This window comes from Anoplophora glabripennis, unplaced genomic scaffold, assembly GCF_000390285.2.
Source record: "Anoplophora glabripennis isolate ALB-LARVAE unplaced genomic scaffold, Agla_2.0 scaffold722, whole genome shotgun sequence".
NCBI lineage: Eukaryota > Metazoa > Arthropoda > Insecta > Coleoptera > Cerambycidae > Anoplophora > Anoplophora glabripennis.
The window spans coordinates 151,041-177,462 of NW_019417222.1; the positions used below are offsets into that span (position 1 = coordinate 151,041).

The following is a 26,422-nucleotide window of genomic DNA, read 5'->3' on the forward strand; positions in this document are numbered from 1 at the left end:
CATACAGCTCACATATCGGTTTGTTTGTAACTATTGTCACCTTTCAACTTATAACAAAATTAATGATTTTAATGAATTAATCGATATACTGCAGAATTTGTTAATAATAGAGTGAACGTAAACAAATGATAAATTTAGTTTAATTAAATAGCGATAGGTTATGATGTATTCAATTATTCTTCACTTTATAAAAATAATTGATAATTAAGTTTTTTTTTAAATTTGGACGCATCAAAGTCCACCTTTGAAAAGCATTTTAAAACGGTAATAATTTCGATACTCTATTTGGTAAACCATATAATTTTCTTTTTTAAAATTTGGTAGAAGAATCTCGATCAATACGCGAAACATTAAATTCTGCCATCTAGTCAGTAATCGACGAACTATAAGTTTATCACAGAGCTCCCTACATTCAAGTAAGACTTCAGTCAACGGTAAGGGCGACGAAAAGTATTCTACTCTTACTTACGTCTTATTTTCCGTATCAGACAAAAGAGGTCGCAACAGACTACAAATTTAAATATCCTCCAGGAAAATATTCCAAAATGTTGATGACCTTTTGAACGATGGTATTATTTTCTTTCAAATTTATGATATTTATTAACTCAAAAACAAAAATATTTTTCTTAATTACATTACAATTGATAAACTATCCAAAAGAGAGACAGTTTATTTAACTAGAAAGTAGTGTTGCTGAAGGAAATAAACAGCTTACCAGGTACCTTGCGGTTACCTTGAAGAAAATGTAAAAGTCAGTCCACCAAGAGTTATGACAAATACAGGACACAAAATGTGTCTGTACACACATACTGTAAATATCAACGCAATTTAATCGTTTTTTAAAAAGTATCTAGTGTAATATTCTGTACCTGTAAATTATGTGTTACTTAAATATTTAATTAGGTAAGTCGCTTTCGATTATTAATATACCCAGTGACCTAAATATTTTCTATATTTCACACGTTATATTTTTGTTTATTGTAAGTTATATGTATGGAATCCTGTGAGAAAGGATAATTAGGTATTACAAATACGTGAAACTTTTAAAGCAAAGTAATGGATTGTCCTTAAGAATACATATTGCAAATTTTTCAGATATTTACGCTTATGCATAAGGTAAAATAAGTTTGTAATTTATTAGTTTTTTTTATTAAGAAAACCAGTATGTGCAAGGTTAGGAACTACTGCTAAATAGTAAAAGTGAATAATTATTATTACCACCATTAACAAATAACTTTAAATAAATTCGAGGAATTATACTAGGTATTATATAGATATTAGTTTTCGTTTTCTAATTAAAAAATAATAATACTCGTATTATTTTATATAACTTTAAGAATCAGTGAAATGTGACAAGAAAAGTAATGAAAACAGTTCAAACAAATTCAATTTTTTTAAAATCTTCCTAAATGAGCTGATATTCATAAAATACAGGATATTTCTTTGAATAATTGCTTTATTAGAAATTTTAATATAACAAATATATTGTATCGTGACAACCAACCCGAAAATTGTTCTACCAAGCTATTTTTATAATATGTATATTAAGTTTAAAGTAAAAGTTTACTTATTTTTTACAATTTCTTGAGTTCTCGAATAATTTTGTTAAATACAGTTTTTAAGGAAAACAAAAATTAAAGGCACTGCTTAGGGAAAATTTCACATTTTGAAATTTTTTGGACGCCCTGTATGTTTTATTACATATTTGATTACTGCCCACTGAGATAAGCAAAACTTTTTATCAAGAATAACTTTTTCTCGAAAAATCAACAATAAAAAAGTTTACCAGAGTATGGTACCCTATCTGGGGACACACTGTATATGTTTTTTGTTAATTATATTTAGATATATTATTTTAGTACTTATTTTGGATAATTATTTATTGCTAGTTGTTTGTTTGAATTAGCTTAATAATAATTTAAAATAAAAAAAAAATACAATGCGAGACTAATAACAAAATACATGTTTTGCACTGTAATAACGTCATATTTAAACATGCTAGTAACAATATTTAACAACTAAACTAATATTTATGTGGGAGTAGATGCGGTGTATTATTATTATCGACATCCCATTAGTATTATTATTTTCAGCCTAGCTTCGAACAGCGATTTAGTGATTTATAGCCTACTTATTATGGCACAAAAATGTTAATCTCAAATTATTGCTTCACAAGTGCCATTGACACCTGGAGCAATAACACCGGAAGTAAATTCTTTGTCTACTTATGGAACATATCATATAACTATAGATGCTTTATGAATGTAATTTTGATGTAAATAAATATACAGGATATTAATGAACTTATGTCAAATATTTTTGCCAAATGTCCGTTATGTCAAAATGAGGTAAATACACGGATTTGTGTTGAGTAAAATGTAATTTTAAAATCTGACTTACCTCAACATTGCAAGGAACTACCTTTTGAGAACTGCTGATTTTCATAGGAGATGTTCGATGTTCCCACCATTTGCTTGCACACAAGCTTCAGCGCGACGTATCCAATTCGCTCGCACGCGTTGCAATATTGCCACGTCTTCTCGAATCGTATTACAAGCGTTGGCAATACGATGTCGCAGTTGGTCGATGTCACGAACTTCCGTGGAATACACAACTTTTTTCACATATCCCCACAAAAAGAAGTCTAAAGGGGTGAGGTCCGGGGACCGGGGGGGCAGCTAACTAGTCCAGTAGTGAGTGTTGTGGACGTTGTTACGTACACCATTTCGACTGAAACATGTTTCATCCGTAACAAGTATTTACGCTGTAAATTGAGGATTTCTTGCATGTTCCTAAAGCAATCATTCGTAAAAACCACGACGTTCAGGAGTAAGTACTTGAACACGTTGAATATGAAATGGGTACAACTGAGCTGCTCGTAATGTTCGCCACACAACAGGATGCGAAATATTTACTTGCTGTGCAATATTTCTAGTGCTATGATGCGCCATTTTCAAAAGAAAAGGCTATTAAATGTATTCTCGAAAAACAGCACAGCAATCACTACAACAATGTATTACAAACTGACTTTTGTATACAGTCCGACTTAATAAGAAACCTACAAACTCGTAAAAAGTGTTTCAGAATTTTTTGTAAGTACTCGCCGCTAGAAAATACATGTATTTCAGCAGTACCAAAATAGTTTTAAACACATTTTTAATTAGATTTTTACTCTATGACCATACATTTTCAATACAAGTTCGCGACATCAGTTAATTCAGTTTTTGCTCCTTTTTCACCCCTTTAAATTTTTGACATAAGTTCATTAACACCCTGTACAATCGTAATTAGTTTCCTGCAAAATTTTTTTAAAATGTTTTCATTCTCTTTGAGGAAAAGATGATTGAGCCAGCGTAATAATTAATTCACCAGCAGTTGAGCTAATAAAAAACGAAAGTTAAACATCTGCCGCGAATCGCATTTAATTGTAGCGAACCGAGTAATCCGCACAACTGAAAACCAAACCAATATTGCCTAATATTAATATTCGCCTCTAATTTAAATTAATTCGTGCGGAGGAATTTAATTTGCAGCCTCCATTGTACTTCGCAAGTAATTATTAACGGAGCCTGTTGGAACAGCGATTCGAAACAATGGCGAATCGCCTTAAGCCAAATCCGAAACTTTATTAAAATTATCATTATTACCCCGGTACAAAAGTTAATGCTTCTTTATACGCTCCATAAGTCAGCCGGGCTACAAAAGAGCATTTTCTGTAAATGTCGGCTAATTCTTATTCTGGGCTACTGAACATCGAAACACTCAATTTACCTTTTCGCAAACAGGAGTACCTCAAAAAAATCAGGAGCAAACATATTTCATATTTTGCAATCCAATTTTCCCCAAATGTTGAAAAGCATGTCATGTCGAATATTCAATTTAACACCAGAATTGTATTGGGGTACTTAAAAAATTCAACAAATAGCGTTTAGCTATTCCTATCCATGTTTTTACGTTACAGACCCACAGCAAACATGACCGCCGTATTGTTCGCCTTAATAGCCTTGGGCTTGTGCGGAGTCCTAGCCGAGTACATTCCTCCGGGACCCCAGTATAGGTGCCCTAAGGAGAAGTTACTTCTGCACCCGTGCAGCTGCGATATTGAATCAGACGAAGGCATTACGGTTAGCTGTAACAACACGAATTTGGCCAGCATGAGCATCGCCCTGAACAATTTGGCCACGTTTCGTTTGCCCATCCAGAAATTGACGATATATAAATGTCATATCGGTAAGTATCGGAAGATCCCGTCTCTTAATGATGATCTTAAATTTTTTACTACAGGTTTGAAAATTAAAATGAGGTTTTGTATCGTCGCTGCGAACATAATTCTCATTCGATTTTTTTCATAATCTTACTAAAAAAATGACCCTTGAAGGATATGTTTCAAGCATGTTTATTTATTTATTTATTTAAGGAGAAGGGACAAACACAGGCTTTATAGCCCAAAACAATGTCCACAAATTACTTAAAGCTAATTGAATATAAAAGTACAGAAAAGATTACTATAATAGAAAATGTTAATTTACAATAATAATTCCCTTTAAAAATCTTTTAAAACTAATGAGCGAGGTATGAAAAATATCTAGAGTACTACAGTATAAGTTAAAATGTCTGCATATTCTGTTTATAGGAGAGTTTTGACCATAATCAATTCGATAAAAAGTCTCATGAAACAGTGCATTTACTCTAAAATCATGTTGTGGTACATGTAAACAGATCAAGGCTAATAAATCTGGGGAATCGATAAAATCATTAAGAAGCTTATACAAAAATATTGCTTCGGCAATAATTCTTCGATTCTCCAATGAAATAATATGATAATGATTTCGTAACATCGTGCTACAATGAAAAGAATACACATCACTCTTCTCGTAGTGTAAATATCGCATAAATCTGTTCTGTATGGCCTCAAGTCGAGACTTATATATGGCATATTGAGGACTCCATATACAATAGATGCAAAATTAATTATGCTGTGCACGTATGCAAAATATACATACTTAATAGCAAAAATCGACCTAAAATTTTTGCAAACTCTGACAATGAAACCAAGCATTTTGTTGTTTTTTAAAGTTATATAATCAATATGTGAAGAAAAACTTATTTTCCTGTCAAATACAACCCCAAGATCTTTTATTTCTTCAACTTGATTTAAAATATTCTTATTAAAGTTATAATTATTAGAGTATATATTTTGGTTACGGGTAAAACAAATATAGAAGCATTTACTTAAATTTAATTGAAACTTGTTCAATTTACAGTATTCAAAGAAAGAGTTTAAATCTTCCTGGTAGGCAATACAATTATCGGGATTATTTATTTGAGAGTATATTTTAAATCGTCTGCGTAGAGTAAAAATTTACAAAATTTGAAACAATGACGGATATCATTGATATATATTAAAAATAGTAAAGGTCCCACACATGTTGCCAGACGTTACTAATGGTCAAAATTATTTAAACAATTTTTTTTAAACAAATTCGTAATTTTCGATTTTTTCGCTCGAAATAAATTTTTTAGGCTTTTTGATATATCCTGAACAAAAATGTTCGAAAAAACGCGATTTTAACCATTTTCAACGTCGATAAACTGTATTAAAATTGCAATTTTTAGTGTTGCCAAAATTCTTAAATAATATTTGAACATCCCTTAATAAAAATCCAAAGAGTTACGCCGGCATATTTTATTCTGAAGACTTGTTTTTTTATTGTTAATAAGACGCGCGTGCCGCGTTTTTCGGCCGCTCTTGGCCGCCTCCGTATACTACGTCTTTCTCGAACTTTTTTAGTAAGATCATGAAAAAAAATCGAATGAGAATCATGTTCCTAGCTGGAGCGACGATACAGGACCTGGACTATAGTCAAAATTTGCAAAATATGCATGTTCATAATTGTCGAGCGAACCTTTTTACTTTTTTTTTTTTTATAGAAAAGTGAAGGTACATCAGCGTTTTGAGGTGTATTGTAGATATATTATGTATATTATGGTTTTTCGCGTTTTTTCACCAAAAATTGGCAGTGTCTCAATAAAGATGCAGTTTTTCGAAAAAAGTTTAAAAAAATTGTTCAAAATTAAAAAACCACACCAATATACAGCTCTTTAAGATACAGATACATACAGGATGTCCCAAAAGTGACGCCTGTCCTTCTGGGATTTTAAGAAGACAAAAACGAACTGAAAATCAAAAGTGGAAAATTTTCCGATAGTTTTTCTTTGTTGAGTTATTCAAAAAAGTTATTCAAAAAACTAAAAAAGTGAAAATCCAATTTTTTTGTCTCAAAAGTGAGGTCTATGCTTATACCAAGGACAAATAATTTATAACCAGTAAGTATTATAGTTCCCGATTCTCGGTTGTACCTGGGTGTAAGTAATCTGAAAAGGATAGAGAAAAACATTTTAATAATTAAACAATTTTAAAATAGAGAGGAAAAAACTCATAAACTAAAATCATAGTGTGCTTAAATAGGTAATAGAAATTGTTTTTACAAAAGGTGTTCAAATAAGTAGCCTTCTACTTCAAGACAAAGTTTGGCAGGATTAAACATTGAAGCATGAATCCTTTGTAGCATATCTTGGTCTATCAACGCGACAGCAGCGTGTATATGGGCTACTACATTTTCTGGATTTACAACAGGTTCGCTGTAAATCTTTTCTTTTAAATAACCCCAAAAGAAAAATCTAGTGGATTCAGATCTGGTGATCTAGGAGGCCATGCTATGGATCCACCCCTTCCAATACATCTGTCTGGGAAATTTTGATTCAGATAATTTCATACTCGTAAACCATAATGTGATGGAGCTCCATCATGTTGAAACCAATAATTTAGTGTAACTGCTAACGGAACGTCATCTAGCAATGGCAATGGTAAGTTTTCATTTAAAAATATACAGCTGCAGCAAATACAGCTCTGTACTATATAATTGTTTAATAACCCAGCCCAAATGTTTATTTTTAGGTTTTTGAATAACTCCACAAAGAAAAACAATCGGAAAATTTTGCACTCTTGATTTTCGGTTTGTTTTTATCCCCTTAATCAAAACCCAGGAGGACGGGCGTTACTTTTGGGACACCCAAAACTGCCAATATCTCAATAAAGATACAATTTAAAAAAAATGTTGGGTGTAAGTACATTACGAATTAAATATGCGTTTCGTAATATTTTCCAGAAAAATCTTTTCTTTGATTTTTTTCGATACTCATAAATATTCAAACCTCAGAAAACTATATAAGATTTTTCAAGAATTTTCCGCAATTTTCTTTGACCATTATTTTGACTCCACAACATTAATTTTCAAATAATCTGTACTTCATTTTAAAAATATACACGAAAACTATTGGGAAAATCGAAATTTGTCATAGCAGCAATTTTGTAGAAAATTTAATTTTAAACAACTTTTATTTGAAACTTTTTTTTTAAATGCATCTTTATTGAGTTATTGGCAGTTTCTGGTCAAAAAACGCGAAAAATCATGTTGCTAGTGGTGATATATGTTTTCTGACCTGAAAACCTACACTTTTCTATAAAAAAATCTTGTCATTTCCCAGTGTCAATGGAATTTCCCCGTCGTTTATTGCATTTTTAATTTAATAAATGATTTAGTTTAGTTGAGATATTTTTTCAGCAAAATTATATGGAAGCCTTTTGTACAAACTAAATCTCAAAGTGCTGCAAATAGAAGACACACCTATAGAAACAATCGAAGAACACACTTTTCTCGGAGTAAACGACACCCTTAACGAGTTTCATCTAATGAATTCTAGCCTTAAGGAATTTCCCACTTCGGCATTTAAGGTATGTTGTCCCTCAATTCTTTTTTAGAACCTGAGAATACAAGGCGAAAGTTCAACTAAGACCGCCGTTTTACTTATTCTTCAGTGCTCCTAAAATACCAATATACAGGGTGGTCAGAAATTAGCCTACAATATTTTACCAGCGAATAAAAGTAAAATTAAAATTTCATATGAACATATGAAGTATGTTAATACTTATATCTTCAAAAGTATGTATCTTCAAAAGGTTAAAGATAAAATATTAAGTTTTGAATGTAATGGTCAAAAAATAATCTCTAATTGTCCATCAGGACGTCCCAAACTGGGAGGATTGCAGTTAACTTTTGCTTTTTAAATCATTTTTTTAAATGGATTCTTCCATCGTTTATTTTTTGTTAATTAATTAAACTGGCCATAGTTTAGATTACTTTTTATTAAAAACCTTCATTTACCTACTCTTTCTTTCACTGAATTGAATGCTACTAATATTTTTGTATTTTAAAAGAATACTCCTCTATTGATGGTTAAGATAATGTTTTCAACTTGAAAACATTTATTTTTATGATATTAATGACACCTTTCTCAATTTCAGAACCTTTCAGACTACATGGATTTTTTTCTCATAGCACTTTATCACCACAGCGTATAGTAATCATTTCAGATAAATGATAATAATGAAATAAATAAGTTTGATGGGCTCACTTTTAAGTAGCCCTCATAAAGGCATTTCTCCGCTTTGTTCCTACGTTTTCCTGTTATTTTTACTCGCGAAATAAACTAATTTCCAGATATCCTGTATTTGCCTCTTATTTTTTAATCCGACACAACTTTCAGATCCTGGGAAACCTCACGCTCCTAACCATCGACGGCCACAGGATGACGGAGTTGCCCAAGGACGCATTCGCGTTGAGCGACATGACGGGCAAGCTCTTAAAACTCCAGATCGCTAATGGCAATTTGACAACGCCGCCGCCGGAAAGTTTACAACCATTAAGAAAACTGAAGACCCTGGATTTACATGGAAATCAAATAAAGGACTTAAAAAGGAATCAGTTCAAGGGTTTAAGGGACGTGGAGGTATTGGATCTCAGTTATAACGTCATCCCGAAAGTCGACGCGAGCCATTTAGCGGACTTAACGAAGCTCGGATGGCTTAATGTTTCTCACAACTCCCTCACCGAGATCACGCGGTAAGAGCCCTTAATGATATCGGCGGCTGAGGTGGTTTAAAATTATCGATAGTTGCCCCAGTTCGAGCTCCATTTGCCCTATCAATCATAAAACAGCCACCGCGTAGTCCCGATTGTTCAGAATTTACGTGAATGCATTTTTTTTCTTCGCCGATTAATCACATACTGAATGATTTAACGAAACAGTGTATTTATAAGTTACAAAATAAATTAAATTTTCTTTCTCAGTGGAGCTTTCGCAAGGAACACTGTCCTGAAGGTGTTAAACATGTCCTTTAATAAAATTAAACGTATGGATCAAAGTACATTCAGAGGAATGAGATTTTTGAGGAGGTTGTACCTGTCAGATAATTTAATCTCTGACGTCGGCAGAGGCACCTTCGGCTCCCTGAAGAGAATCGGAACAATAGATTTAGCCAGGAATTTAATCAAGAAAATTGACTATCAGATGTTCTACCAGCTCAATTTTATCGAGGTAGGATTTACTGCAGCATTAAAAGGACGCTGTTACCGATGGTTGTTTTGCTTTCAGGCCCTGGATGTCTCCGAGAACCAGGTTACTGAGATACAGAAGTTGGCTTTTAAGGACCTGTATCTGACTCACATCAATCTGTCCAAGAACAATATCAGTAAGATTGAGACAGGATCTTTTGAGAACTGCGCTAATATAACTAAGCTTGACATGTCCTATAATCGACTTAGCGTTTTGGCGAAAAGAGCTTTTGATGAGACCACCTACGCCACGGAGTTGCAGCTGTCGTACAACTTGTTTGAAAACATGACACAGGTAAGTTAAAAATCAGATTCAAACATGCATATAATTATGTGAGCACCGGCTTCTTGCACCTGCATTATTATTCTTTATGTATACTACTTTGTTAGATAATTCTTTCATTGGTAATATTTATAATGAATCCCTATAAAATTATTTACTTCTAATCTTGCGTCGTAATTGTTCCTAGATTCCGCTGCAAAACATGACTGGCATAAAGATATTGAACATATCCCACAACGCGATCACCTCCGTCCCGAAGAAGACATTCCCAAAGCTCTACGAGTTGCACACCATCGACATGTCTTACAACAATTTAACGGACATATTCAATTCAGTCTTCCAAACTTTGTTTTCATTAAGGACGCTGGACCTAAGCCACAATAATCTCGAAAGCGTTAAGCCCAGAACTTTCGGGGCTGTGCCGACTTTGCTCAGGCTCGACTTGAGCTACAACAACTTGAAGTCCGTCGCCAGGAGCGGGTTCACGAGACTAGCCAGCACCAGGGAGCTTATCCTGAGGGGTAACCAGCTTAAGACTATGTTCCAATTGCCGATATCGGTTTCGCATATGGATTTGTCGTACAACGATTTCGAGGAGTTGCCGCCTAAGTTGTGGCCCAGCATGAATTCACTGCTCAGTTTGGATATGAGCCACAATCGGTTGGGGGACAGTCTGGGGGATGGAGCTTTTACCGGGCTTTTGACGTTGCAACGGTTGAATTTGAATTACAATGGCATGACCAATCCTCCTCTGTCCGCCATCAGCGAACTGACTTCGCTGCAGTATTTGTATTTGGAGGTAAGTTCATATTGTGGTGGTAAATTAAAAATGCATAAGAACATGATATTTCTTTAAGGCAGCCAACCGGAGAATTAGATGAAATAGATGAATGAGTTTTCTACACTTTCAAAGTAGACCATAAGCTTTTAAACATTTTCTAATTAATAATACTAACTACATCTCTTTAAATGCCTAATAAAGTTCTTAAATATATTTTGTAAAACGCCAATAATCCAATTTCTTTTAAAAATTATACTTCAAACTGTCCACGCCTATATTTCTCATGATTTTTGAGACCGAGTTATTTACTTGTAGATATTTCTCCAGGCTTTCTGAGCTAACTGATTATTTTAGCAGTATTCTAGTTTAGAACGAACTAGTGAGATCTTGAATTTCAGACTATAAAACTTGAAACTCTTTTGGCTGTATTTATAATTGCACTGATATGATCAGTGAAGAACAGTTTATTGTCATATATCACACCCAAATTCTTAACATTGTCACAAATAAGCAGTAACGCATTTTCAAGTGTGTAATTAAATATTAGCGGTTGCTTTTTGGAAGTGAATGAGCAGGCCTTATACTTATCTATATTAATAGGTAATTGATTATTCTCCCACCACTTACACGATCTGTCAGCTGCCAGCTCTTGCTGTATTAAATAATCTTTCAAAGTAGATACGTTCGGAAATAGCTTCAAGTCGTCGGCAAAAAATAGATGATTAGATTTTAGAGGCAGATATAAATCATCAATAAATGGCCCTAAATTTGACTCTTGGGGTACTCCAGACGTTGCAATAAAATTGTCAAATTTAAATCCGTTGTATGAAACATATAGTTTACGTTGAGAAAGATAGGATTTAATGAGAAGAATCAGATTATCGTTTAAATCCAAATAAACTTAACTTATTAAGAAGTAAGTATGTCATAATTAACTTTGTCAAATGCTTTTAGTAACATATACTAGTCTGTAAATTATTGTGGCTTCCAATCAGATAAATTTTATCAATTTTTAGGGGTTCCCCAAGGGACAGTTCTGGGTCCACTGTTATTTATTATTCTAGTTGAATAGCTTTATGTCAATTACTTGCCTTTATGAACGAAAAACTGTTTTAATAAAAGTTGTTGAGAAAAAAAGAGGACTTTGTTATGATGTAAAAAAATAATTATGAAATTATTAATTTCGATTACGTCACAGCTCAATGCAAACTTAAAAAAAATCCACACGGGGTTGAAAATCATTGTTATTTAATGCCTGAACCTTTTGTACATGACAGGGGTGTAATAGTTGTTCCCGTAATACACGCCACACGGTACTGTTAGTAATACTGCAACACATGCACGTGCACAAGATGCACAGGGTCGGCTTACTTTTATGGTTAATTTTCTTTATTAATTTTCTCGAAAGCAGAAGCATTATTAGACCAGTTGCTTAATAAAAGTTGCTCATTTTTGTGACCTCTATCACCCTCAAGGAACGCAATTACTCCAGAAACACCCTGTATATTTTAATATTCTGAAAATAACGCAGAATATTTCAAGTCACGCCCCTTCAGCGTTAAATTGTTACTGTAGTTCCGATAACAGAACTTTATTGGCCTATTCTTTTCATAGAATTCTCAATAAATATCGTACGAACTGTATATACAGGGTGTTCCACCTAAGAGGGATTCTCACCCTGTATAGTTGCAATCAGTATTCTGTTAAAAAAAACATTAAATTGTTTTTATTTGTAGTTTCTTGATATTGCAAGAGAATTTCCTAAAACTTCTGTCCTAGACGGAGAGGTGAAAAAATAGCGTAGTCTGTATATTTGAATAATTCCGCTTTTTATTACTTGTTTTCTAAAATTAAACAGTTAGTTGACAGACACAGGCGTGGGAAGTTTTAAGTGGCTAACCCTGTGTAGTCTTCTCTTTGATTCCATTATTTTGTTTCAGGGTAACAATATGACGAACTTGGGACGGAACGCCTTCGGGAAGCTACCTGTTGTCTTCGAATTGAATTTAGCCAGCAACAACTTGAATAACATCAGCTCCAGGGCTTTCGAGGGACTCCTGCAAGTACTCGTACTAAATCTTACGGATAATAACCTCACTTATATCCCCAACGGGGCCTTCCAGGGTACGAGATATTTTCATATTTTTTTAAGAATCGGAGCGGAGCGGCTTTTTAGCTTTGTGTGTTTCTCGTTTTCCGCGCCTGGTGGATTACTGTCGTTTTGTCGGAAAAGCCGTTTTCTCATATATTATTCCTAATCGTAACTTTTTACAGGGCCGTCTTTCACCGTCGCACGGAAAAATACGCTAAAAATGTAAACAGTCTGTAATTGCATACACATAAAATATGCAACACCTACATTTAAATTATAATTTAAAGATCTGAAGCAGAAACGATATAAAAAGTAGTAAATATTGAACTAATATATCAGTGCATTTAAAAGAAGGTAGAAGACAGGCAGTATTACTTGTTTGACATCAACATGTGGATATATTAAAAAGCAATTTCAAAGACAAGTTATTAATTATACAATTTGAAGCTACTACTCTGCGGACTAAAGCCCCTTCCAGGATTGACTTATAGCCACAATATCTCACCCATATTAATAATCATTTAAAAGAGTAAAAATAATCTATTCAAATATTATGAATAAAACAAACATACATTTTAATATTAGCTTCTGTACTTTACTTTAACTTGCTGCTAGACTAACTTTTAGTATTTAGAGCAGTGGTCTATCTGTGCAATATAATTAATTACTAATTAAAAGGTTGCCTCTAAGGTTGCTTATGAGATATTAATATAAAAGAGCATTTATACTTCAATAGATAATAATTTTAGGAATATTTTTAGGCTGATGATGTTGCGTGAAGCGACTACTCTGCGGACGAATGCCCCGTTACCATTTTTTAGATATAACAAGAAATTATTTTTTTAATGGAAAACTGTCTATTTTTATTTATTTGGATATAAAGCTTTCTTACGTTAAACTGATATAAATTTTGAGCGTCTATCTCAACGTCTATCTTCAAAGATATAACCAACAGAGAATTGTGCAACAAAGAAATTACTAAGTATCATGCAACCTAACATATTTGGCTTTTGTAAAAGTCTTTTGGATATTACAGATATATCTTGCTATAAAACTAGAACTGTCAAACGTGGTATCATTGTATTCCTAAGATTTTATTCAAAAAGTATAGAGTAGTATAGATATATGATATATGATATAAGGTATACGGTATACGATATACGATATATGATATACGATATCCGATATATAATATATTAAGTTGTGTATTAATAATTTACAAATATTTAGCCTTAGGTCAAGTTGGCGCAAAAGGTGCTTGTCTGGCGGGTAGCATTGCGTTGTAGTACTATCCATCAACGTTGGTCGCTACCGGTCAAACAGGCACCTTCCACTACCCTCCTAGCAAATCGCTAGCAGTATGGACATGGTGATTTAGGTTTAGTCATTCAATTATTATAATTTTTTAATCCCTTATGATTACTTAAAAAATGGTTGTAAAACAGGTACGCTTTTTTAGGTTTGGTAGCTCTTCAGACCTTGGATCTATCAAATAATAAAATTGCCAAATTGGATAATAAGACCCATGGGTTACTAGATGATTGTTTATCCTTAGAAAGGGTAAGTCGGTTAGCTCATACCTAACTATATTTTCTTAACAGTGGAGTAATTTCATTTTAATTATCATTCTGTCATTCAAAGAGATAAGTAAAAATCATGTTTGTATATAGGGCGTCCAAAATTGGATAGACCAAAACTTAAATGGTAATAAATCTTCTAATTGTTTCACTTGTTTAAGACTAAAACATACATTTTTTATTTATTTGCTGAAAAGGTTTTTTATTTAAAATTATCCATTTCCAAATTGTTGGTCATTTAGATGAAAAAAAAACAAAATTTGATTGTATTATTTTTTGTTAGATAATAATTAAATAATAAGGTATTTTTTGTAAAGGAGACTCCAAATCCTTGAGTATATTTTGAAATTAACAATATTACAAAAAACAACTACTCTGCGATCTAATGCCCCGACTAGCGCTGGATTATGCTGTGCCAGTTTGGAAATTGTTTCATCAAGTGTGTAAATTATTATTTATTTATCATTAGACGTTTTGAATACAGCGTGTCGCGCTTAAATGTGATACTGTAACTAATTTTTTTGGCCGAATTCAAAAAATTTTATTTGGGAATGTAGGGTAAAAAAACTCTATATAACTATGATACTGCTGTTTTATTAATGCAATTCACGACCAACTAGGACACGTTTTCTTTGTAAATTTTGATATCGGTCAAAAAACAAAGAAGCTGCAGGCTTGTATCAACCTGTATATTAAAAAAAAGAACCATTTTTTTATCACCTGTTTAGGGTATGCAATTCGAGACATCCTGTATAATTAATATTTGCACTCAAACGCAGTTAACATAAGCTATTATAAAGAATAATAATATACCGCCCCTCTTCACAAATCGTTAATTTAATTGCACCGGTTGAGGTAACCTTTTTCCAATTCTCTTTAATTATACTGACATTTACATAAGTTTAAGGGCATTAAAAAAGTTTTACAGATAATGTAGGTACCTATTCTTCGTCATTAAATTTAAAGGGCTGACGTTCTGTTTCAGCTGAACCTGAGCCGCAACAAAATAAGCTTCCTGACCAGAAAGACGTTCCCGAGCAACCCATACATTCCTTATAAATTAAAGGAGATCGACCTGTCTTACAACTTAATGCCCGTAATAACGTTTGATCTCACTTTCGGAACGTCGAAATTGGAAAAGTTGAATCTCTCTCATAATTCTATCGCAGACATTCGGAAAGGTAAGGATTAGAAGGCTCTGGGTTTTTTATTGCTGGATTGGAGGGGTGCTCCGGGCTCATTTGCATTGTTTTGCTTACAGCCAACGTTTCGCACTGACTGCGTGGAAGATTGATTTTTGCATTACTTCAAAGATATTAAGCTGATTAAAATCAATTCATTTTTTTTTAATTCTTACTAAATGAAGCCATACAGTGTGTGCCACGATTGTCCCGAAGAGGAAAAATGTCTTTGTTTGAAAATTTATGAGAAAATCCCTTTATAAAAACTTTTCTTGTCTCCAAACTCGTAAAAATGTTAATACTATCTTGATCTTGCTTTATATAAAGCGTGTACATTTTTTTGAAAATTTTAGAAGTAAGTTCAAGCAAAGTTCACCAATCTTTTGAAATATCGAAGAGATATTATTTGTTAGTAGTTTCAAGAAAGTTATAAATATGAAGTTTCTAATTTATTTCATATTATAAGCTTAGATATTTATGATTCTCGTAATTATATATTATTAGAGACTGCTTAATAAATGATAACATAGGAGCAAAAAAAAAGGAGTGTAGAGTTCCTTGAACCAGACCAAGTGGATTATATGTTTTTTGGGTCGCTGAAACCGAATCCAAAACCTGTTTTGCCCCATTACGTCAGCGATTTTTTCTAACCTCAAAAAACAGCTTGAAACTATGAAACCCAACAATATCAACCTTTAAACCATATAACCCTATACTTTCATAACTCAATAACCTTGAGATCGATAATCTATAATTCTAAAACCCATAACCTGAAAATCTATAACCTCAAAACTCATAAATCTCAAATCCCAATAAAGTGCAAATACAAAATGAGCAAAAAAATAACAAAAAAACTTACACGCAAAACTGAAACCTCAATATCGGAGAGTTTTAACTTTATAATTCTATACATCCATCGCTTCATAACCATAAACCCCATAAACTCTGAAGTCCCATAACGCTGAAGTCCCATAACTCTATAACTCCAATAGCCTATAACCCCAGGAATCCAAAACCTTATAACCCTATATTATATTGTGACATGCAATTTTCTTATGTTACACTTCAGGGTTATGGAGTTTATGGATTAAGAGGTTATTAAGTGATGGAGGTGTAAAATTATAAAGTTAAAACTCTCCGAGATTGAAGTTTGAGTTTAGCTTGTAAGTTTTTTTGTTTTTATATTTGCTCATTTTGTGTTAGCATTTTATTGGGATTTGAGATTTATGAGTTTTGAGGTTATAGATTTTCAAGTTATGGGTTTTAGAGTTATAGGTTATCGATTTCAAGGTTATTGAGTTATGAAAGGTTTAAGGGTTGATGTTGGGTTTCATAGTTTCAAGCTGTTTTTTGAGGTTTATGCAGATTAACTTTTTTGACAATTGATTCTCTACATTTGACCTTGAACTGAACTTAAACCAGATCTGATCGAGTCAAACGGACACCGGATTCGGATTCGGCGACTCCAAAAACGTATAGATACGTAGGTTTAGTTTGTTGACAATTGATTTTCTACATTTGACCTTAAACCAGAGCTAATCGCGTCAAACGCACACCGGATTCGGATTAAGCGACCCCAAAACCATATGGATACCATGGTCTTGTCTTTCGAAACTGCCACTTTTTTTTTGTGGGGCTGTGTAATTATTGTTTATCAAAGTAATTGAACCATTGGTAATATTCTTCGATATTTTATACAATTTGGTTACTCTGCTTATGCTCACTTTTAAACATTTTTTCAAAAAATTAAAACTCTATACCTATAAAATTAAAAAGTAATAACATTTTTAAGATTGAGCACAATCAAGAATTTTTATAACTAATGACATTTTCTCATCCATTTTTTAACAAAAGAATTGTTTTCTCTTCAACACAGAATTGTGAGATACAGCCATAAGTTAAATTTTTTCTGCGTTTTAAGGATAGCTTTTTTAAATGTTCTTTTCAAAATTAAAAAATAGATACCTAAATATTAACAGATATTAAATTATAAGGGTGCCACGAAAAGTATGGGTTTTGCTATTAAACTGGTGTTTGTGAGCATAAAAATAAACATGCTTATTCAATAATTGAAGATTAAGATACCAATAAATATTTTAACGTTCGTGTTCTTACTGGGTACTTACATTTCTTATTAAGTATTGTTAGCAGACAAAACCCAAAATGTTCATCAAAATGTATGGTTTTTACATGATGGCGCTCTACCACTATTCCGATGGGCGACTTTTCAGTATTTAAATGATACATTTCTTGATTTGTGGATACGAAATTTCTACTTACGGAATGATTTAAATACAAAACATGTCAGTTACTTGCTGCTTGCTATGCCAGCTAGCATCTGTGTATAAAAATAACGGCGATTATTTTGAACATTTCTTATTTAAAAAAAATGCTTTTTTTGAGATTTTTTACAAATGATTTTTTGTAAGAAATACACAACAATTTTTTATATTTTGTTCTATTCTATTAGCATGTAATTTATATTAATCCAAATGTACCTACGTATTTAGATGCTTGCGTATTTATGCCACCCTGTACGTTAAAATGTCATACCACAGGAATTTACTAGTCCCATAGCAGCCAGTTTATCAATGTTGCATATAGCAAAATTTGATTAGGCTCGGTGTAATCAATCGTGTCTGACAGATTTATACTGATCCGTATCTAGACCTGGCAATGATATAGCTGGATTGATGTACCGATGTTTCCAAATAGAGATACGTCTCTGACTTTATGATTTTCATTCTTCTCTCCGATTATATTTAACATGTTTTATCACGATTATGTCGAAAGTTTTTTACATAATTTCCATTGTAAAAAATTGGGCCTTAATAAAACTCTATGACTACAAAATTTGATGCACGTTTTTATTGCTCGATTCCAGTTAAATAGTGTATATACAACGTTGCTGATATGTATGGAAACGGTCGATTATATCCTAAAGTAAGACAGCTATCGAAAAATCATAAAACAAACGTTTAGGATTTTTTAAAACCTATTACAATAAAGAACAATTAAGTATACAAGATCAGTTAGCAAGTAATGACGAAACAAAGTTGCTTTTTCTTTAATGGAACACCCTGTATGTTATTCCATATTTCAATTATTCTCAAAATTCTAAACAAAATTCATACAGCACATCATCGACTTTTTGACTGAGCCTGATACTTAATTTTGTGAACTGGGCAATCCAAGATATCTACTAATTTTACTTGGTCTTTCCCAAGAGTATTAATATCTATCAGAATGATCGGAACACTTTCTGTTGTTCCTGTTTCTCGCTTCCCCGTTAATAATAAAAATTTGATATTTATAGATTTTTGACATTGGAACTTTCACTATTAATTTATTATCAATACTTTTACCAATCACAGAGCCTCATATTATGAAACTCGCTTCTTCTGCATGTATTAGTAATGCCAAAAATGGCTACAACCTAAAATTAGTTAATGTTCACTGTTAGTCAGTCCACTCAAAGGAATTATTACATTAAAAATACCATCACCTAGTTCTAGCAAATTTATATATTTTGACTTTCGATTTCTTGATATGGTATCTTACAGACTGCCGCTTCGTATAAGCGGTTAACCCAGAAAATTCTCAACGATGGATATCTTTTTCAGCCATCGCTAAAGGTTTTACCATGGAATATTCCGACCAAAGACTCGACAGTTTAACATGCTTTGCTCTCTCTAAAAAATAAGCAAGGAACATAGTAAAATTATTCGCCTGATAATGATTACTTAAAACTGTTTATAATAATGTATTGTTTCAGTAGTGACTCTCGAATACTAGCCGTCAAAGTGGTATTTACCCACTTGACCTTGGTTTCAAGGTCAAATGGTATGGCGGTTGATGTGTGACATAATTTTTGAAGCTCAAATGAAGGAGGCTTTCAAGGTTGTTTGATGGCCTAGCGACCTTGAACGATTTCAAGGTTGTCTGGTGACCTTGTTCAAATTTTGCCTTGCATTATCTCTTTTGATTGGGCCGAGAGTGATGCTCAAAAAAATTTTACATCAAGATTTTAAAACTAGAATCTTCAAGCTTCAAGATGCTTTTTTTTCTAGATACGAGCATTATTCACGAAGTTGCAACCTCGCAAAAATCACTAAAAAAAAATTGGACATTTTTCTGCCTCCTTTTAATTATTATTTGACTGAATTTAGTTACGAACATTATTTAGTTGGTATCTATAAATAATATTGAGTTCTGTTTAAAAAATATCTTATATTCATTTAACTGAATCTATTTATTAAAATTTATACATATTTTCCTAATTAACTCCCGTCAGAGAAGCTTTGGGGCACAACCGCGCAGAGGCCTTTCTGAAAGTAAACGTCTCATCTTCATAAAATATGCAAATATGAACAAGAGAGTTCTAATTTTGGCTTATTGTTGACCTTTTACCGGCGTGGGAGTGAATCCGAATTCCCGGTTCCCACGCGTATCCCGGGGGACCGCAGGATAAAATTCGAAAAGACGTTAATAAGAAAGAAGTTATGATCAACTCCTGCGGTCTCCTTGGAATAATACTTCTAATTTAAGCTCTGCCCCAAGCAAGTCCACGGCGCTGGGGGATTGTGTTTATTTCAGTTGATTCACATCAGTGACCTTAAGAAAGCGAAATGTTCGGTCTGATGGGACTCTGATACCAAATTTATTGTCAGTGATGAAAACTTTTTCGTAAACGATGAAAACATTGTTTTTATTCGGTTTTGAAATAATATAAGATTACAGCTTCATAAAAGTACCTTCCTTTGTTGACAACATATCCAGGAAAAAATTTATCATTAAGTACAGGTTGGATTTGTACACCTGAGAGAATATTTTAACTAAAAAAAATGGAATAGTGACGTTGCGACATTTTGTTTATTGAATAGATGTAAGACATAATCTTTTATTGACTTGCAAAGCAAGTAAATCCGAATGTAAGTGTAATAATACTTTTGCGTAGTAATTTAATGATCCAGCAGAAAGCAATATATTGAATATCACGATCTTAAGTCTGTTTCTGGCTTTATCTGGTGTGCCTCAAGGGCCAATACTTGGCCCACTGTTATTTGTTTTATTTGTAAATGATATCGCTGCTGACCTTGATGTTTTCTCATTGCTCCATGCTGATAATATGAAATTGTATTATACTGTCAACTACTTCACAATAATTCTTAATAAAATTAGTGAATAATGTTGTCGAAATAACCTCTAAACATTAGAAATAGAGGTTTTGTTTGTGTTAAAAATACTAGTAGCAAACGGACTATGCCATCATTTAAAAGACAGTCTGTAGATATATGTTTATATGTTTCCTACTCCAATTTTATGCAAAAACGCATTTTTTTAGTTTTTTGCTTATTAACTAAACTAAACTTACTAAAGAAGCAATCTGAATGCTATAAACGGACAATTTGTAGAGAATCGAAATAACAATCGGAAAATCTACCGTTTTTAAAAGAATTCATTACTCTGTCATTTTTTAAGTTGTACAGCTGACCCTTTGAACGAAAGTAGTGAATTATAAGTACTTTGAGTGTGCGCATAGGGACCATTTTTGAGCATGTTTGAAGGAATTTTTCACCTATTTCATATCATTTTATCGGAAAATTAGAATATATGTTTTGTAGTATTGCACTTCTACTTTTAAAATCCGACTGAAAAAATATAATCGGACCACCTCCAACGCATCCAGATATTTTGCAAAATAGTGCTCCAAAAAATTCAAATTGCAATTGTGCCAAAACTTCGCGTGTGCACAAAGCGTCTGCTCTACAACTTAAAAAATGGTGGAGTAATGAATTAAAAAAAAAACGCTAAATATTAAGATTTTTCAGGGTTTTCTTCGTTTCTAATTATCCGATCGGATCGATATCGTTCTATTCGTATTTTGATTCTCTACAAATTGTCGTTTTATAGCATTCCGATTGCTTCATTAGTTTAGGTTTTATAAACAAAAAACAAAAAAAATAGTTTTTTCGCATAAAAATGTTTATAAAAAATTAAATAATGGTAAATTGGAGTAGGAAACATATAAGCATATATCTACAAACTGTCTTTTATACGATGGCACAATTCGTTTGCTACTAGTATTTTTGTCACAAAATCACTGATTTAATGCTCTATTTATTGGCCTAATGACCCCGGATTTTGAAAGAGTGAGAAATTTTACTTTCGCATACGTGATTGAGTTGTGTTCTAAGATCGCTTTTCAGTTCGTTTAAAGGTCAAATCACTCCCTCGAAATTCTCAGGCTAGTATCTCGTGGGGATAGCGAGATGCCGGACCTTTATAAAAGTTGTTTGGGTCATTGGGGACACCATCTAGTGACCTTGGGTTTGACCTTGAAGGTCATTTTTGTAAAAAATAATAGAATCGACTCTAAGAGGATGAGATGATGAGTTTCGTATCCATAATATCTGGTTTACAAGATTTTGAGGTCATAAAAATGACAATAGACTTCTTATTCGAGAATTTGGTTCTATACATATATTCTCTGCTTGTGGCCTTAGTTTAATTTTTTTCACAGCGTAGATATTTCAAACCCTGCTACCTCAGAATACGCTGAAAGTGGTGACACTGCCAGCGGAGGTGCGCTGTCCTGCAGAAGGGCGTTAGGGTTTACCAGGTGGAGATCTCAATGACCCAAACAACTTTATTCTGACGACAAACTAGTTCGAGAGGTATTTGACCTTCATTTACATTGAAAATTACCTTAAAACTAACCACGAACAGAACGTAAAATATTTCGCTGTTTCAGAATCCGAGATTAGAAATGATTTTGCCATAAAAAACAAGAATTGACCTTTAAATAACCTTGAACATGTGCTAACTTCGTTAAACGATCACCGGCTTCGAATTCAGCGACCTCAAAAATGTATGAGTCGGTGGTCTAGTCTCCCACACATTAATTATCATCATGCCCGTTGGAACAATCGAACTTCTAACATACTGTATAACTCCCCACAGTTTGCTATAATTGAGGCGGCTACTGTTTTCGTTCCGCAGGAACTGGCTAAAACCTATTTCGTTTCAGGTGTAATCGGAAATCTCACCCGCTTGGTCTCGCTAGACCTCTCCCACAATAAATTATACGATTTGACGAGTGACAAAGAATTCTTCCGTCTCCCACGGAACGCTTCCGAGATATATTTATCAAACAATCAGCTGAACGATTTGCCCTGGTATCATTTGACGAATGTTTCCCGTTTGTCTCTCCTCGATGTACGGGATAACCTATTCGAGGATTTCGGCCCGCAACTCACGGACATGGTGGTGAAGGGTACAGATGTTTACTTCGAGGGTAAGTTTTGCGTTTGCCTATTTCTAGCCAAGAATCAAAATCACTTCCTATCACGGATCTACCATCGCGAACATAACCTACGCATTTTGTGTCAGTACGCCCGTCCAAAACGGTGATTATGTTCAATATACAGGGTATGAGTAAATAATTGTGAAAAGAAAATGATTCCTTGTTGAAAATAAAGAAGGGGTTTTTCATCTAAAAAAGATCTCTCCGCTCTCTCCTTTCAAATAAATCAAATTATCGCGATACACAAAAAATTATGCAGGAGATTTCGTGTATCTAAGGGTGGTTTCTTCTACCCCACACAAATGAAAGGAAATAGTAAGAATTATCCAGTAAATGCCTATTTGATACTAGAATAATGGACATTAAGATAGTATGTATTTGAATTTTCATAATTTTCTCCATATTTATAATTTTCAACCAAGAATCATTTCCCCAATTTTTTGATAAATTTCTCCTAACATTCGAATAGGTACATTTAAAGTAACTCAGATTATATTTTAATTTTACAGGTCTATCAATATAAGCAGATTTAATTAAATTTACCACTATTCCAATCTGCTTCGTGTAGCCCAGAAGACATGCAAGTTGACAAAAAAGATGTTTATTTCCAAACAACTATTTGGACGTCACTGCAAGATTTTATTGACATTTGGCATTTCAATATTTCCATATAGATGTAGTATTATGACCCAGTAAACAAAATAATTAATAGAACTGTGAAAAATATTCCCCCTCTCTTGAACTAATTTGGTCAAAGTTTCTAATAGTTTTGAATTAATTTTTCTTATTAAATAATTAGTAATACATTTTCAATACAAACTTCAAATAATGACGTCATTTTGAAAGTAATTTATTTGATAACAGAAACAAAATAATTTGTAGTAGACTGTTCTCTCACAAGAACTGTTCAATATGACCGCCGTTTGGGATTTTAGAGTATCCAGCGAAATTACTACAGACAGAAAAAAAAATTGATGACAGGTTCACGAGCTTGATTTTCAAAACAAATTCAATGGCCACATGAGACAATTGATATTTTCCACCTGTTCTCGAGTTGAGTACCTAATACAATTTTTTTCGGTGACTTAAACTGGAATTAAAGTAAAAATTGGTCTACATGAATTTTTCGACATAGAATCGATTACCGATACTGCTTTTTTAGCGAATCTCACGGTTCCGAGTTATTATTAAAATGATAGTGTGTTTGCTTTTTAATTATATACAGGGTTACCCAAAAACGCACAAACTCCCAGATAACTTTTTACGACAGAGTCCTTACAAACAAAGTTCAAATAAAAGTTGTACGCTATCATGAAATCGATTTGCTGGTGACTGTAGATTTGACTTTGAATCTTAAGGTCAAGGTGAACTTTAAATTTTAATTGGTATACCCTGTTTTTTTATGAGAGCTATTAATAGAGCGCTAAATTTTACATCCAAAGACCTCTACAAAAAATCTAGCAAAATTTGTAGGATTTTAACGACAATTTATATGGTGACCTTGAATTTGACCGAACAGCTTATCAGCCTTCAGAATGGATCATTAAATTTTAATTATTAACCTAACGATGTGTTAAATTTCGAAATAGTTAGGATTATATCAATAGTCTTAGTAGAATAAATCTATTGTTTATTTGTGAAAAATTACTTTAATCTTCAAATGACATATCTACAAGGACATCTTAGATCGCAGATTCTGATATAAAATTTGGTGCTATATCAGTTGAAAAAAATAGCGTATTCTAATTAATACTAAATTGACTTTAGTTTGACCTTGCAGTTGATGGTGAAGGTCAAATTCAATGAGGTCATCATTTAATTTGTCTTTCAAATCCCTACAAGATTTGCTTGAAACATATTTGTCAAGTTATTCAGAAAAATACTTTGACTTCCAAATGACCTTCAAAGACAAAGAAAAAATGTTGTGACCACAAAGTTGATGGTAAAATTTAGCATCATATCGATTTCCGCGTAAAAATTTTTCTTTTAATAATTTCAAGTTGTTCTTAGTTTGACCTTGACTCTTAAGGACAAGGTCAAGTCCAGGATCATCAGCATATTAGTTTCTTGATATCTTACAACTTTTACCTGCAACTTTTTTTATAAGGCTCAGTTCTAAAATGTTCTAAAGGGTTTCGTGTCTTTTTGGGACAGCTAGTATAATATGCCATGATTATTTTAATAAATATAGAAAATGCGGGGTATTTTATATTAAAATAATGTGTATTTTTATTTTTTTATGAATAAAATTTGATAATAATTTACTTCTACATAGGCTTTCATAAATGCAACTCGAAAACAAATAAAGATATCAAATATTCGACTTGAAAAGTCCTGAAAATCGAGCTCGATAACGTGTCACCAGCCTTCCTCTATCTATTAACTTTTTTGTAGTCCGAATTGGGCTCACTCTGTACATGAAACACTTATCCGCCGCATCGACAAAACACTCATATTCCGTTTCGAGGGCTCTTCAACCGTAGTGTCCATGAATATCACTTTTTAGGTAACCCGCTCAGATGCGACTGCTTTTTGCGCCCTCTGTCGCGCCACTTCAGCAATCAATTATCTTTAAAGCCCTTCTACAGGAGCATAAGATGCGTCAGTCCGCCTTACTTGTCGAACCATTCTTTGTTCGACCTACCCGAGGAGAGATTAAATTGTCCCTCGAACGTTAATACCACCAGGATCATGGAGAGGCAGGCCGGCGAATATGGCATTTTGTCCGATCTGAGATTCAGGGAGTTATCGCAGTGAGTATTTTTTATACAGCGTGTCCACAGGACTGTAGCTAACGTAGATATAGTTATTAGTACAGTTGAAGAATTGGTGGAAAGATAAAAAATTAAGTTTTGTATAAAGTGAGAATAAAAACGACAGAAAAAAGTTGATTAAAAAAACAATGCAATTAACAAAAGCGTGAAAAAAATACTACATGGCAACCTTAGGAAAGAAACTCTTACAACGTATTAAAAAGAAGAGTTTTTTTCATCCAAATTTAAAAATACTTCGTTAAATAAAGATTTATGTGTCTTTGAATCCTTCGTCTTTGAGATACAGGGCACTGAAATTAAATATAAAAGATATATCTCTAAATATTTTCGAAAAGAAAATATACCTATTGAAAGAATATTTTGTGTGTACACAATAATAAGATGACGTTGGAAGTGTAGAAATTAAATTTCGACTTAAAGCAATGGCGTAGATATGAAGAATGTTGGTTAAATTCTTCTCAAAAGTTATGGCACGCCACTGGAGAAGAACACATTTTTTGAAAATTTTTTATTGACGTATGTTTTGTTGACATGTTTTATTACGTTTTATTGACTTATGTTTATATAACTTTAAAATTATACACTAATGTTTTACAAAAAGGATAAGAGGCAGTGGCGGCTTTTGACTTCCATATCAGGGAGAGCGGAAAAATTTAGATACAAAGTATTGAAAAAAAGACTCAAATATAAATAGGTAGTTTTATTGTAAGTCCTACTGAAAAATGAAAATATAATCAATATTATTTTTTATAGTGTAAGTCCATCTGCTTTTGTCCGAAATAAACTTTTCAATTACCTTTTGCAAGTGCTGTTAGTCTGTCTTGACAGTCTAATTTCAACTTTTCCAACCTTTTAAAAAACACACAAGAACCAATACGTAGGTACTGTTGCGGGACGGTAACCATGACCACCGCCGTAACACTTTACAGATTATGAGCTACGAGCTACGAGGAACCCACATATTTAACGTTTT

At 33.0% G+C, this 26,422-nt stretch overlaps 1 protein-coding gene across 1 annotated transcript in view; it reads left to right on the forward strand.

Moving 5' to 3' along the window:
• The first annotated feature begins 767 nt into the window (after positions 1 to 767).
• Positions 768 to 26,422, forward strand: part of LOC108915413 (protein artichoke) — a 29,073-nt gene continuing 3,418 nt past the window's right edge. The window contains exons 1-12 of the mRNA XM_018721439.1: positions 768 to 903; positions 3,962 to 4,230; positions 7,626 to 7,795; positions 8,608 to 8,963; positions 9,192 to 9,438; positions 9,496 to 9,750; positions 9,926 to 10,537; positions 12,460 to 12,643; positions 14,071 to 14,171; positions 15,174 to 15,369; positions 22,400 to 22,666; positions 25,182 to 25,428. Of these exons, the coding sequence (XP_018576955.1) occupies positions 3,975 to 4,230; positions 7,626 to 7,795; positions 8,608 to 8,963; positions 9,192 to 9,438; positions 9,496 to 9,750; positions 9,926 to 10,537; positions 12,460 to 12,643; positions 14,071 to 14,171; positions 15,174 to 15,369; positions 22,400 to 22,666; positions 25,182 to 25,428 (2,891 nt within the window). The 5' untranslated portion in view covers positions 768 to 903; positions 3,962 to 3,974. The remainder of the gene's footprint in view (positions 904 to 3,961; positions 4,231 to 7,625; positions 7,796 to 8,607; positions 8,964 to 9,191; positions 9,439 to 9,495; positions 9,751 to 9,925; positions 10,538 to 12,459; positions 12,644 to 14,070; positions 14,172 to 15,173; positions 15,370 to 22,399; positions 22,667 to 25,181; positions 25,429 to 26,422) is intronic.